Source organism: Scylla paramamosain, chromosome 41 (genome assembly GCF_035594125.1).
Source record: "Scylla paramamosain isolate STU-SP2022 chromosome 41, ASM3559412v1, whole genome shotgun sequence".
Lineage (NCBI taxonomy): Eukaryota > Metazoa > Arthropoda > Malacostraca > Decapoda > Portunidae > Scylla > Scylla paramamosain.
In genome coordinates, this window is record NC_087191.1 from 12326666 (window position 1) to 12338256 (window position 11591).

Consider the following 11591-nt stretch of genomic DNA (forward strand, 5'->3'; position numbering starts at 1 on the left):
ATATACAGTAGTGAAGATATAATTATTTGAGCGCTGACTAGATATATTACATTTTTTTCCGTGCACTAACTATCACGACACAGGAAACTTGAGAGTAGCGCTTTTAAAGACTGCAGATGACGCGTTAAGGTAGCAAGAAAGCACATCCAGAGAGAGAGAGAGAAAGAGAGAGAGAGAGAGAGAGAGGTGGGGGTGGAAGTGCTGCACATGGTAACGGACGCGCAGAGTGACGTCAATGAGCTGCGCAGTAACGGACAGACCATGAGGCGAGGGCAGTGCGTGGCGCGGCGAGGCAGTGAGGTGGTGAGTCAGGTTTCGCGCTGCACCATGAATACTCTGCTCGTGTTGGCCGCAGTGCTGCTCGCCACTCCGGCACGCGGCCAGGACCTGAGTGGGTGAGATGATCTGATCTAACTGTCTCCTCTCTCACTCCCATGACCACCCTTTCTTCCCTTACCTTTCCCGAATCCTGCCTTTGCTCTAATAAACTTTTCTCTTTCACGAACACCCTGCCCGCCCCTGCAAACACCAGAAACCCCCTGTAAGCTTAATTTTCACACAGAAACCTTGTCTGATCCTGGGAACATCGCAAACACCCCTGTAAACTCATTTTCCCACACCGACACCCCATGACAGCACACCTGACGCCCATCTCTGTAAGCCGCGCCTCTCCACAGGGCCAAGACGCTGAGTGTAGTGCCGCAGACGGAGGCACAGCTGAAGGAATTGATCAAGCTCTTCGATGCTGGCCAGTACGACTTCTGGAGGGAGCCGCGTGACATGGGTGAGTACACTGTGGCTGGCTGACTCACCGAGAGCCGCATTCTTAAAGACGTCGAGGTCTCGCGAGGACAGTTTTGAAGGGCTACAGAGGTGATGAGTCGTGTCCTCATGGGTGTTTTCTCAGAATGACGATGCAGAACCCTTTCCTAAACTATCACCAGTTATAAAAACACACTTGAAAGCCACAGTAATTTCCACTACAGACGTTAAAAGTTGTCAACATCATGTGCCGAGACGCTGAAGAACACGAATCACTGCCAACACCAAGGGGCCCGTGGCGCCAAGCGGCTCTCTTCGCTGACACGCGTGGAGTCGAGGCCTCACATACTCGTAAATCTCCAGGTTCACATGTGTGCTGTGGGTGCTGCTTAGATCTGTCAGGGTCACAAACACTCACCGCCTCTTCACTCCACCAGGCATGTCGGTGGACATCATGGCCACCGCCTCACAAGTGCAGGAGCTGACCGCTGCCCTGGAGCGGTCTGGCCTGAAGCCGCAGGTGAAGGTGGACGACGTGGCCCAGATGGTGATGCGGCAGAACAGCGGCGTGTACTCACGAGGCGCTCGCTCGCTGGACTGGGAGGACTACCACGACTCCTACACGGTGAGTGGCGCGGGGCAAGCCGCCCGCCTCGCCAGCCTGATGGGACTCCCAGCTCGCCGGCACTGACCACCACTAGCCTCCCTCACAAGATTATCCCGGTGGGTATTAGACTACAAGAGAATGTCACAGCAAACCTCAACACCACCGCTCACCTCCTGTCTCTCCCGCAACACACACCTCGAGTCCTGCGGAGGGCCAAGCCTCGCAGTGCTGGGGAAGGACACACCTCATCCTTGGCAACATTAATAAATCATTGCACCACCAGACACACCTGTGTCAACATACTCAGCGCGGCACGGCGCGGCGTGGCCTAATGAGGCCACGTCCGTGTCCTCAGTGATCAAAATGTAAACAAAGGTTGGCTAATAAAGGCTGTAACATTTATACCACGAACACTAATAAAACCAACACGCGATGCCAAAGCAAAACTTGAACTATTATTGAGTTATCCAACCAGCGCCACCAAAGCTAAACCTCTTGCCTCGAGGGAAAGGCAGGATGACCATGCCATCCTCCCTGCTCTTGGGACAACACTCAAGACTCCCTCCCTCGTCACCCCCTCCTGAGAAACACCCTCCTACAGGTGTCCAGGCAACCCACCAGGCTGGACGGGTTTACATGTCACGCCTCCTCCCTTCCCTGCCCGCAGATCAACCGGTGGATGGCCCAGCTGGCCTCAGACCACCCGGACCTGTGCACGCTGGAGACGGTGGGCAAGTCTTACGAGGGCCGTCCCATGAACCTGCTGACGGTGGGCAAGGGCGGCGCTGACAAGCCGGGCATCTTCATTGACGGAGGTAAGACATGCCGCGCGGCAGGAATGTGCGGGTGTTGCTGCGGCACACGGGGCCTGTCGTCCTGCACGCGTGTGTTGTGGTTACGCTGTGTTGCGTCGCTTTGTGTTGTTCTGGTGACCTCTCCCTCACGTTACTTCACCTCCCACGCCCCTCGGCAGGAATCCACGCGCGGGAGTGGATCTCGCCCGCCACCGTCACCTTCCTGGTGAACCAACTCGTCACCAACAGCAGCGCCCACGACGACCTGCTGTCCAGCGTCAACTTCTACTTCATGCCGGTCATCAACCCCGACGGGTACGACTACTCCTTCACCGATGTAAGTGTGGCTGCCGCTACTCAACACCCCTGACCCACACACAGCCTGTCATCCAGCACAACCTTCCCTGCACGGCCACCCTGCTGCCGCTCACCCCTATCCTCCCGCCCACAGGACCGTTTGTGGCGCAAGACTCGCTCGGAGCCCGCCTCGCCGGGAGGCTGCAGCGGCGCCGACGCCAACAGGAACTGGGACTTCCACTGGATGGGTGAGTCCTGCGTGCCACACGGCAACAAGGGCGTCCCACATTCATCAGTGTTCCTTCTAGGACGCTTCTTTTTTTTCTAACGCGCGCCCATCTCCCCCACCAGAGGCCGGTACCAGCAACGACTCCTGCGTGGACAACTACGGCGGGTCCGCGCCCTTCTCTGAGGTAGAGATGCAGGTGGTGCGGGACCAGCTCACCAGGCTGCGCAACACCACCAAGGTGTACCTTACCTTCCACTCCTACGGCCAGAAGTGGATGTACCCCTGGGGCTACACCGCGGCGCTGCCTGAGGACTGGCAGGACCTGGTGAGCTCTGTTTGACCGTTGTCCCCGCCATCATCGTCATCATCATCTCCCTCTCTCTCTCTCTCTCTCTCTCTCTCTCTCTCTCTCTCTCTCTCTCTCTCTCTCTCTTCAGCATTTACCACATCCGCGTTCCTCCATCTTCCTGTATCAGCCTTCCTGTTCATCCAGTCGCTTCTCTCCGCCTCCCACACCCTCAGGCCTGTATGGTAATCCCCGCCTCTCCTTCAGGACAGACTAGCCCGGGATGCAGTCGGCGCCCTGAAGGCAGTCCACGGCACCCGCTATCAGGTCGGCTCCAGCACCCGCACCATCTGTACGTGCACTAACTTAATTTTTCTTTGCTCTGGGTCTTTCAAGGTCGCAGAGATGATGACACGGTCCCCCCAATGCATGATACAGAATTTTTGTTAAATTAGCGCTAGGATCATGAAAACACCCTCAGTAACGGCCACTGTAGCGCCTGTTTGGTGTGTCGATAGCGTGATCTGCGTCCTCAGTTTCAGCCTTCAAGTGTGTTATGATTCTAAGTGGTAATTTAACAAGATTTCTCCATTTGTAGCCTCAATATAGTTGTAATAGAGCTGTAATGAGAGAAGAATGTTCCAGAATATGGGCTCAAAAGTTTCAGAATACAGCCGCGTTTTCTGTCACGCAGACGCAGCTTCTGGCGGGTCGGATGACTGGGCGAAGGGCGTGGCGGGCATCAAGTACTGCTACACGGTGGAGCTGCGGGACCTGGGCACGCACTACTTCACGCTGCCGCCCAGCCTCATCATCCCCAGCGGCCAGGAGACGTTCGCGGCGCTCAAGGTGATTGCAAACTTCGTGAAGAAAACTTACAGTGACTAAGCGAGATGACTGCAGCGCCACACCGATTGGGGAGGCTAGTCTATACTGGTGGAGGATGAGATAATACACAAACGAACATCTGAAAGTCATTTTATCCAACGAAAACAAACAATAAGTACTATTACCCAGAGTTTACCTATCAATTCTCAAATGTTCCCTTTTACTTTAAACGATAGCGAGACTAACAGTTCCCCATTCCCCCATCTCTCACCATGAACACACCCCAGCACTGCGCATCACAAACATTAGCGGTTGGTATCCAGGCAGGCCACAACAGGCGTGCCGTCAACTGTAAGCTGGTTATCCTTATATTTACGCTTCAAAAGTTCGCTACAATAACAAGGCTTTCTTAACGTTGGCCACGTCCCGGATGGCACATATATTTAATTATTTACATAAGATGGGCTCTGGTCCAGGGCAACAAAGGAAATAAATATATAAATAAATAAATAAAATGGGCTTGAATGCGTTTCTCTAAATAGTATAAAAAAAAAAAGTTATCCAAAACTTGACGTCTTGAATTCTCCCTCTTGCAACATGAAGTGAAATGATAGGGGAAATACAGAAGCAGGCAGAGAGATCCTGAGTTTATGGGTTTAACTGTGTGTGTGTGTGTGTGTGTGTGTAAAAAGTAATGTATTCAAGAAAGCAGCTTAGGTTGTGTTACAGCGTTATTTCAGTCATGCATTAAATATTTACCCTTCATCTCCAACTTACGACAGATACATAGGAGAGAGAGAGAGAGAGAGAGAGAGAGAGAGAGAGAGAGAGAGAGAGAGAGAGAGAGAGAGAGAGAGAGATTCCACTACTTCACTACTTTTAACTCCTAATCCAACCACCACCACTACAGATACCTAAGAGAGAGAGAGAGAGAGAGAGAGAGAGAGAGAGAGAGAGAGAGAGAGAGAGAATTCCACTCCTTTTAACTCCTGTACCAACCACCACAACTACACACTAACAAACACCAGAAACAATAACACGCACACAACAAATCATTATTCTTTATTACAACACTGTACAGACTCAGGTGCCCCCCTTACTGGCGCCCTTCATCCTGCCCGCCTTCCTCTTGACTCTCTGTACCAATGTGGAGAGTTCCCGTTGCGTGGCGTCCCCCAGGCAGGGTCTCTTGGCTCCTGGCTAAGGACGGGGACATGGGGAGAGAGAGGAGTGATGTGCGGCAAAAAAAGTGTGTGTGTGTGTTTCTGGTTAGGGGTTGATAACTGGCAAGATTTTCTCATGGTTTATCTGTCCACTTTTCAGATCAATGCCTCTCTGTTTCTGAGGTGTCGGAGGGGGGATTATACCACCTTTGCTACTACTACTACTACTACTACTACAACCACTACTGTACTTTATCTGCTACTAATTCACAACACTATCCTAGGCTGCTTTTGTAGCCTGCCCCTAAACCTTCCTCACAGCTCGTAATTCCTATTTTGGGTGTAGAATTTCAACATTTCAGTATTAAAATAATTTGTGAGGTTTAAGTAAATGCACCACCGAATGAGACAAGTCAGGAACCCTATTAGCATAACCTTAATTCCTGTAACAAGCGCACGAACACACACGTACATACACACTCACATGATGGGGGTAAAAAATCCTCAAGGTCAGTAATCAGGATAGGCCAAGCGTGATAAATTTAGATAGAAAACAAAAAAACAAAAGAAAAAGGGATATAGAGAGGAGTTGGTTCTTAAAGTGGTAGAAGGTGACTGCTGGTTCTCAAATAGTGGAAGGAAGGAAGGAAGGAAGGAAGGAAGGAAGGAAGGAAGGAAGGAAGGGAGTTGGTTCTCAAATATAGTGGTAGAAGGAAGGAAGGAAGGAAAGAGTTAGTTCTCAATTATTAGAAGGAAGGCACTGGTTCTCAAATAGTGGTAAAAAGGAAGGAAGGATTTGAAGATAAAGAATAAGTCATAAATGCTTAAAAAGAGTTGGGCACCCTAAAAAATGCTAGCAATATTTGAAAAAGGGTCAGATACTTAAAGAACATAACAATTCCTCTGACACACACACACACACACACACACACACACACAGAGTACTCACCACCTCCTCGCCGCTCTCTGCCATCCTCTTCCTCTGTATCTCGCCGATGAGTTTATCCATGGCCTGAGTGCGCTTGAACTGAGGGTGTGACGGGTCAATGTTGTAATCGCCGGAGGTCAGCAGCTCGGAGAATCTCGGGTCATTCATGTTGACCTGCAGAAGGGAAGGGATTAGTAGGTATGTGTGTGTGTGTTTGTTTGTTATTGTTTATTCTTTGCTTTTTATTTGACTGCTAAACTGTTGATGTAAGACTGATGTTTGTTTCACTGGTGAGATAGAATATACACAAACATACATACATACATACATACATCTCTCTCTCTCTCTCTCTTTCTGTCTGTCTTTCACACACACACAAACACACACACACGAAACATTCCCAAAGATCACTTCAGCAAAAAAAGCACAAACTACTCACAAATCTTACCACAATAGGCCTATGAAACACCAAAACAGCCTTACACACACACACACACACACACATTCAATTCATACACTCAACCACTTCAAATTTTGATGCAACAAAACACAAGAGGAAGCACCAAACATTATTTATCATTTCTCCTTTACTTCCTTACCTCAAAGTCATCGAGGGCCTTGTTCTTCTGTTCCTTCTTCTCTAACATTTTCTTCTTCAATTTATTCTTCCTTCTCTTCTTCGTGGTCTCGCTGTTCTTGATAATCTCTCTCATGTTGAAGTGCCTCTTGTCTTCCTTGTCCTCCTCCATCAGAAGAAGCTCAAGGTTGTTCTGCAGGGAGGACATGAAGAAAAGGACCTTATGTGTTTGTCTAGTGGGAGATTCATGGATAGTAAAGCAGGTAAAGGTGATAATTGATAAAATACTGCAAGATTTTAAGGGTTGATAAATGCTGGGAAATTTTAAGGTAGGTATAAAATTTGGTGTGTGTGTGTGTGTGTGTGTGTGTGTGTGTGTGTGTACATCATTTTTACTTAAACAGATTTTTGGAATACTGTTCTCTCTCTCTCTCTCTCTCTCTCTCTCTCTCTCTCTCTCTCTCTCTCTCTCTCTCTCTCTCTCTCTCTCTCTCTCTCTCTCTCAACTCCACCCACCTTTTCATTATCTTCCTCTGTCTCTTCCTCATCATCAACCTTCTTCTTCCCTTTCTTCTTTGTCACCTTCTTCACCTGGGCAAAGAAAGGGTCCGAGTACAGGCTGTCCACCCCCCCAGGCACATCGTCGTCTGAAATTCCCTCATCTGACTCTTCATCTTCTTCCCTCTTCTTGTTTTCCTTCTGCTTCTTCTTCCTCTCCTTCCTCTTGGCTTTCCTCTTCTCCAAGTACTTCTCAAACGGGTTCAGTTGGGCTTGATTTTCGTCGGCTTCTTCTTCCTCCTCGTCTTTGTCTTCCTTCTCCTCTTCCTCCTCTCTTATGTCATCAAATATTTCTTCCATGTCAATCTCTTTTTCCTTCTTCCTCTTCTCCTTTTCGTCTATTTCTCTAATCAGTGCGCGGAATTTTGCTATCCTTTCTGCCTTCACTTCCTCCTTCTCCTCGTCGCTGCTGTCATCATTGTCCTCTTTCTCCTCGTCCTCCTCCTCCTCCTCCTCCCCGCTTGATGACGCCACAAAGTCCTGAAATTAAATTGTTATTGGGTGTAGTTAGACAATTACGGAGACTCAAAACCTGGGGATGGTGTGTGGAGGTCATGATGAGGTTTGAGGTTGTCTATGGTAGTGAAAATATGGAAGATGTAAGCTGTATGACCCTGTAAGAGGACATAAAGAGCTTCAGTATTTAACGTACCCTAACCTTAACTAAGCTATCGTGAGGTGAATGGTAAGTTTAGTCCAATTTTGATTTATCCTAATTTTAATCTGTCCTACGTTTCGCTGTTTTAATTCACTGCATCCTAACCTGAACTACATCACACCACCTTCAACACCCAAATCTAACACAAAAACTCTTAGCCTTACCAGAAAATTATACAAACACAACAATTTCACTGCCTAAAAATAACAAACCCAAAATTTTAACTGAAGTAACACCACCACCAGCCGGCACGTCCTACCTTCAGCCGGTCCTCATCTAGAGTGCCGCCCTTCAGTGCCTGCGTCATGGCCGAGCTGAGTGCCTTGTAGCGTTCCGGGTCAGTCTCGTCCCAGGTGAGCGACGGCCGTGTGTTCTGCAGTGCCGTGGTGATGAAATTCTTGGCTTTGTAGGAGCATGGCACTGTCTGGCATAGGTCATGGGGTGTCTGTTGGTGTAAGACTGGTGTTAGAGGTGTTTTTGGTGTTGAATTGCCGTTAATGTTGTAAAATGGTGTGTTTATGAGTGAGGTGTTAAATGAGGTTCTCTGTGGGTGTAGAATTGGTGTTAGTGGTGTAAACTGAGGCATCTATGGGTGTAGGATTGGTGTTGTGGTGTAAATTGAGCTGTTTTGGTGTTGAATTGCTGTTAATGTTGTAAAATGGTGTGTTTATGAGTGAGGTGTTAAATGAGGTTGTCTGTGGGTGTAGAATTGGTGTTGGTGGTGTAAACTGAGCCGTCTTTTGGTGTTGAACGAATGTATCTCACCTCCTCAAAGCTCATGTCAGATGGGATGTATCGCAGGTCAAGGAGGATGCCGGCCCCCTCGAAGGGCTGGCGGTCACACTCCTGGTAGAGGGCGCGGGCGGTGGCCACACTGTCACACTCCATCACTGCGTAGAAGTATCGTAGACGGTTCCTCTGGTATCTCCTCAGTGCCTCGAAGTCCCTCTTGGTGGCGCCTGCTGTCTCATCAAGCTTGCCTGGGTTGATATGAGGTGTAGGGAAGTGTCGTGCACAAAAACGGGAAAAGGACATGAAAACACAAATAAAAACAAAAACACACGCAAAAATTATTCTTTCACACATATAAACAAGAGCAAAAAAAACACAACCAAACCACAAAAACACAAAATAAACAAACCTTTCTCGAGCTTCTCCAGATCAACTAAATCTAGACGTGTATCTCTTCTTTCCCTCTCGTCCTCCTCCTCCTCCTCCTCCTCCTGGTGATCCTTCCTCCCTCGGTGCACCATACCAGTCAGCTCCTGAGGGCCAGAACGATCTTCCTCAGCCATCCTCTTCTTGCCATACTCTGAGGGATAGATGGCCACCTGCTTCACTGACCCTCCCATGGGACAGAAGGAGGAGAAGAGCACCATCAAATCGGCTGCCTTGATTCGGTCCCAGTCCAAGTTACAGATGGCTATTCGACTTGTTTCCTGGAATAGAGGGAGTGTTAGAGTGTGCATATGTGTGTGTGTGTGTGTGTGTGTGTGTGTTTGGTGGTGAAAGGGACAGGATATGGGTGTGTTAGGTGAGGGTAACTGCGTGCGTGTGTGAGTGTGTTTGGTGATGAAAGCAACAGAGTGTGTGTGTGTGTTAGTGAGTGTGAGGGGACAAAGAGTCACAACCCAGCCCAACTCTACTCACTCCTCCTCTATCCACTCAAACACCGCCTAATTCAACACAAACCCACAAAACAGATCTCGTGCCTCACCTCCACCTCCGCCTCATTATCCCACACTGCATCCTGGTCCAGCTCCGCCCACTCAAACTCCTCCTCCCCCTCTTCCTCCTCATCCGTGGTCGTGGAGTCATCATCCGAGGAGTCAGACGAGAACAGGTTACCTCCTCCTCTAGCGTAATCCCTCGTCATATCCTGAAGACGTTTGGTGATCTCTGGCGCGACTTTCGACCTCTCCTCCTGGTCTCTTTGTGTTGTGTCCTCTTCCTCGTCCTTCTCCTCTTCTGCCTCTTGCTCCTCCTCCTCCTCCTCCTCGTCCTTCCCACTCTCTCCTGAGCTGTCTGCAAGGGAGGAATGGTGAGGAAAGGTAATAGATGTGATGATGTAGCTTTGAAATAGATTTATTTTGCAGAGAGAGAGAGAGAGAGAGAGAGAGAGAGAGAGAGAGAGAGAGAGAGAGAGAGAGAGAGAGAGAGAGAGAGAGAGAGAGAGAGAGAGAGAGAGAGAGAGTTTATATGATGCTGAGGTGAGAGATGGAGAGAAGGATAGAAGGGAGGAAAGAAGAAGGAGAGAATGAAGGACAAGGGGAGGAATGGAGAGAAGAGTAAAGCAAAGGAACACAAAGGAAGGGCAAATAGCAGCTGACCTTTTTTGGAAGGATGAGAGAGAGAGAGAGAGAGAGAGAGAGAGAGAGAGAAAATTAATCACACACATACCTTTAGATACACTCTTCTCCTTCCCTTTCTCCTTTTTCTTCCCTATTTCTTGTTCCTCCTCTTCCTCTTCATCATCTTCCTTCTTTAATTCCTTCTCCTCCTTCTTCTTCTTCTGTTTACCTTCTACCTTGAAATCATCACCTTCTTTATTCATTACTTCCTTTTCTTCTTCACTACTCTGCTCCTCCTCCTCCTCCTCCTCCTCCTCCTCCTCCTCCTCCTCCTCCTCCTCCTCCTCCTCCTCCTCCGAGTCTTCATCAGAGGACAGGTGGTAAAATCTTAACAGGTCTTCTTTGGTCGAGTAATTTCCTTTTCTACCTCGAGGATCCATTGTTGATTTCTCATAGAACTTCTCATCCTGTGTGAAGAGATAGGGGTGTGTAGCTAGAGGTGGTGGTGGTGGTGGTGGTGAGAAGTAGTAGTAGTAGTAGTAGTAGTAGTAGTAGTAGTAGTAGTAGTAGTAGTTTGTGGTGTGAGTGATTTGTATGGTGTTAATTGTAAAGGTGGATAGATAGATAGATAGATAGATAGATAGATAGATGGATGGACAGATAGATAGATAATTCGATATATAAATTGATAGATAGATAGATAATTAGACTGATACATAGATGGATGATGGATGGATGAATGAGTGGTTGGATAGATAGACAGATTGATAGATGGATAGATAAGCAAATAAAACGTAACAGGAATGGATTGACACGGGAGGAAAAAGACAAAGAATGTAAGATAAAGAAAAAAAGGAAAAGAAAAAAAAATGATGAAGGAAAAGAATTTAAAAAAAAATGATGAAGAAAAAGAAGTTAAAGGAAGAAAATATACATTAACCACAACAATTTACAATTAGAATGAAGTAAAAAAAATAAAATAAATAGAAAAAATACAAATACAAAACAAAACGCAGAAAATAAAAACAATAGATAAGTAGAAAGAGAAAATACACAATAACAACAACTTATAATCATAATGAAATGGAAAAACAAATAAACAAACAAACAAACAAATAAATAAATAAACTCACTGTCAAAATAGAGTGAAAGCGACTGTCTAGCTTCACTTTGCGTTCCTTCTTAGGGATATGGTGAAACTTCGGGTCAGAGGTCACGTGGGCGAAGCGAGGGTCAGAATGGATGAGTTTAAGGTCCTTCTCCAGGTCAGAGCCGCCCTTGGGATCCCTCCTCTCCATCCTGCCCCTGCCCCTGCCCCTCCCCCTGTCTCTGCCTCTCTTATCCTTCATCTGTTTGGGGGGACACGAGTTATATGTGTGAGTAACATGTATACCAAATACGACAAGGTTTTTCATGAATAACTCATGATGGTACAGATAAAACACGTGGCCACTTACCTCTCGCCTCCTCGTTGTTATGTTGACGTCGCTTATTCTCCCGGACCCCGGTCAGCCAACAGTGAGGCTAAGAGATAAGGGGAAGCTTTTGTATTAGTGATTCGTTGTACAGTACCTGTTTCAATATATTTTTATGGTTATCAGTAGGTTACATCT

At 47.6% G+C, this 11591-nt stretch overlaps 2 protein-coding genes across 2 annotated transcripts; one reads left to right on the forward strand and one right to left on the reverse strand.

Moving 5' to 3' along the window:
• Positions 1–36: 36 nt before the first annotated feature.
• On the forward strand, positions 37–4322 carry LOC135093041 (carboxypeptidase B-like). The gene is made up of 9 exons (XM_063991911.1): positions 37–395; positions 678–784; positions 1200–1387; positions 2037–2184; positions 2343–2500; positions 2615–2708; positions 2812–3014; positions 3243–3327; positions 3670–4322. Exons 1-9 carry the CDS (start codon positions 208–210, stop codon positions 3861–3863), a joined length of 1365 nt encoding a protein of 454 aa, XP_063847981.1. The 5' UTR covers positions 37–207; the 3' UTR covers positions 3864–4322.
• Positions 4323–4850: 528 nt separating this feature from the next.
• LOC135093032 (ESF1 homolog) lies at positions 4851–11564 on the reverse strand. Its single transcript, XM_063991894.1, has 11 exons — positions 11436–11564; positions 11112–11327; positions 10088–10445; positions 9405–9712; positions 8829–9126; positions 8453–8667; positions 7947–8132; positions 6988–7509; positions 6494–6664; positions 5916–6068; positions 4851–5003 (listed from the first exon to the last, which is right to left on the reverse strand). Exons 2-11 carry the CDS (start codon positions 11325–11327, stop codon positions 4887–4889), a joined length of 2544 nt encoding a protein of 847 aa, XP_063847964.1. The 5' UTR covers positions 11436–11564; the 3' UTR covers positions 4851–4886.
• Between the last annotated feature and the right edge of the window lie 27 nt (positions 11565–11591).

Excerpts from the sequence above, each read along its gene's own strand:
- LOC135093041 (XM_063991911.1), top strand. The coding sequence starts at position 208 with ATGGTAACGGACGCGCAGAGTGACGTCAATGAGCTGCGCAGTAACGGA. Across the intron at positions 785-1,199 it reads GAGGGAGCCGCGTGACATGG|GCATGTCGGTGGACATCATG; the intron begins GTGAGTACACTG and ends TCACTCCACCAG. Across the intron at positions 1,388-2,036 it reads ACTACCACGACTCCTACACG|ATCAACCGGTGGATGGCCCA; the intron begins GTGAGTGGCGCG and ends CCCTGCCCGCAG.
- LOC135093032 (XM_063991894.1), bottom strand. The coding sequence starts at position 11,327 with ATGAAGGATAAGAGAGGCAGAGACAGGGGGAGGGGCAGGGGCAGGGGC. Across the intron at positions 9,713-10,087 it reads GGAGAAGAGTGTATCTAAAG|ACAGCTCAGGAGAGAGTGGG; the intron begins GTATGTGTGTGA and ends CCTCCCTTGCAG. Across the intron at positions 7,510-7,946 it reads TAGATGAGGACCGGCTGAAG|GACTTTGTGGCGTCATCAAG; the intron begins GTAGGACGTGCC and ends ATTTAATTTCAG.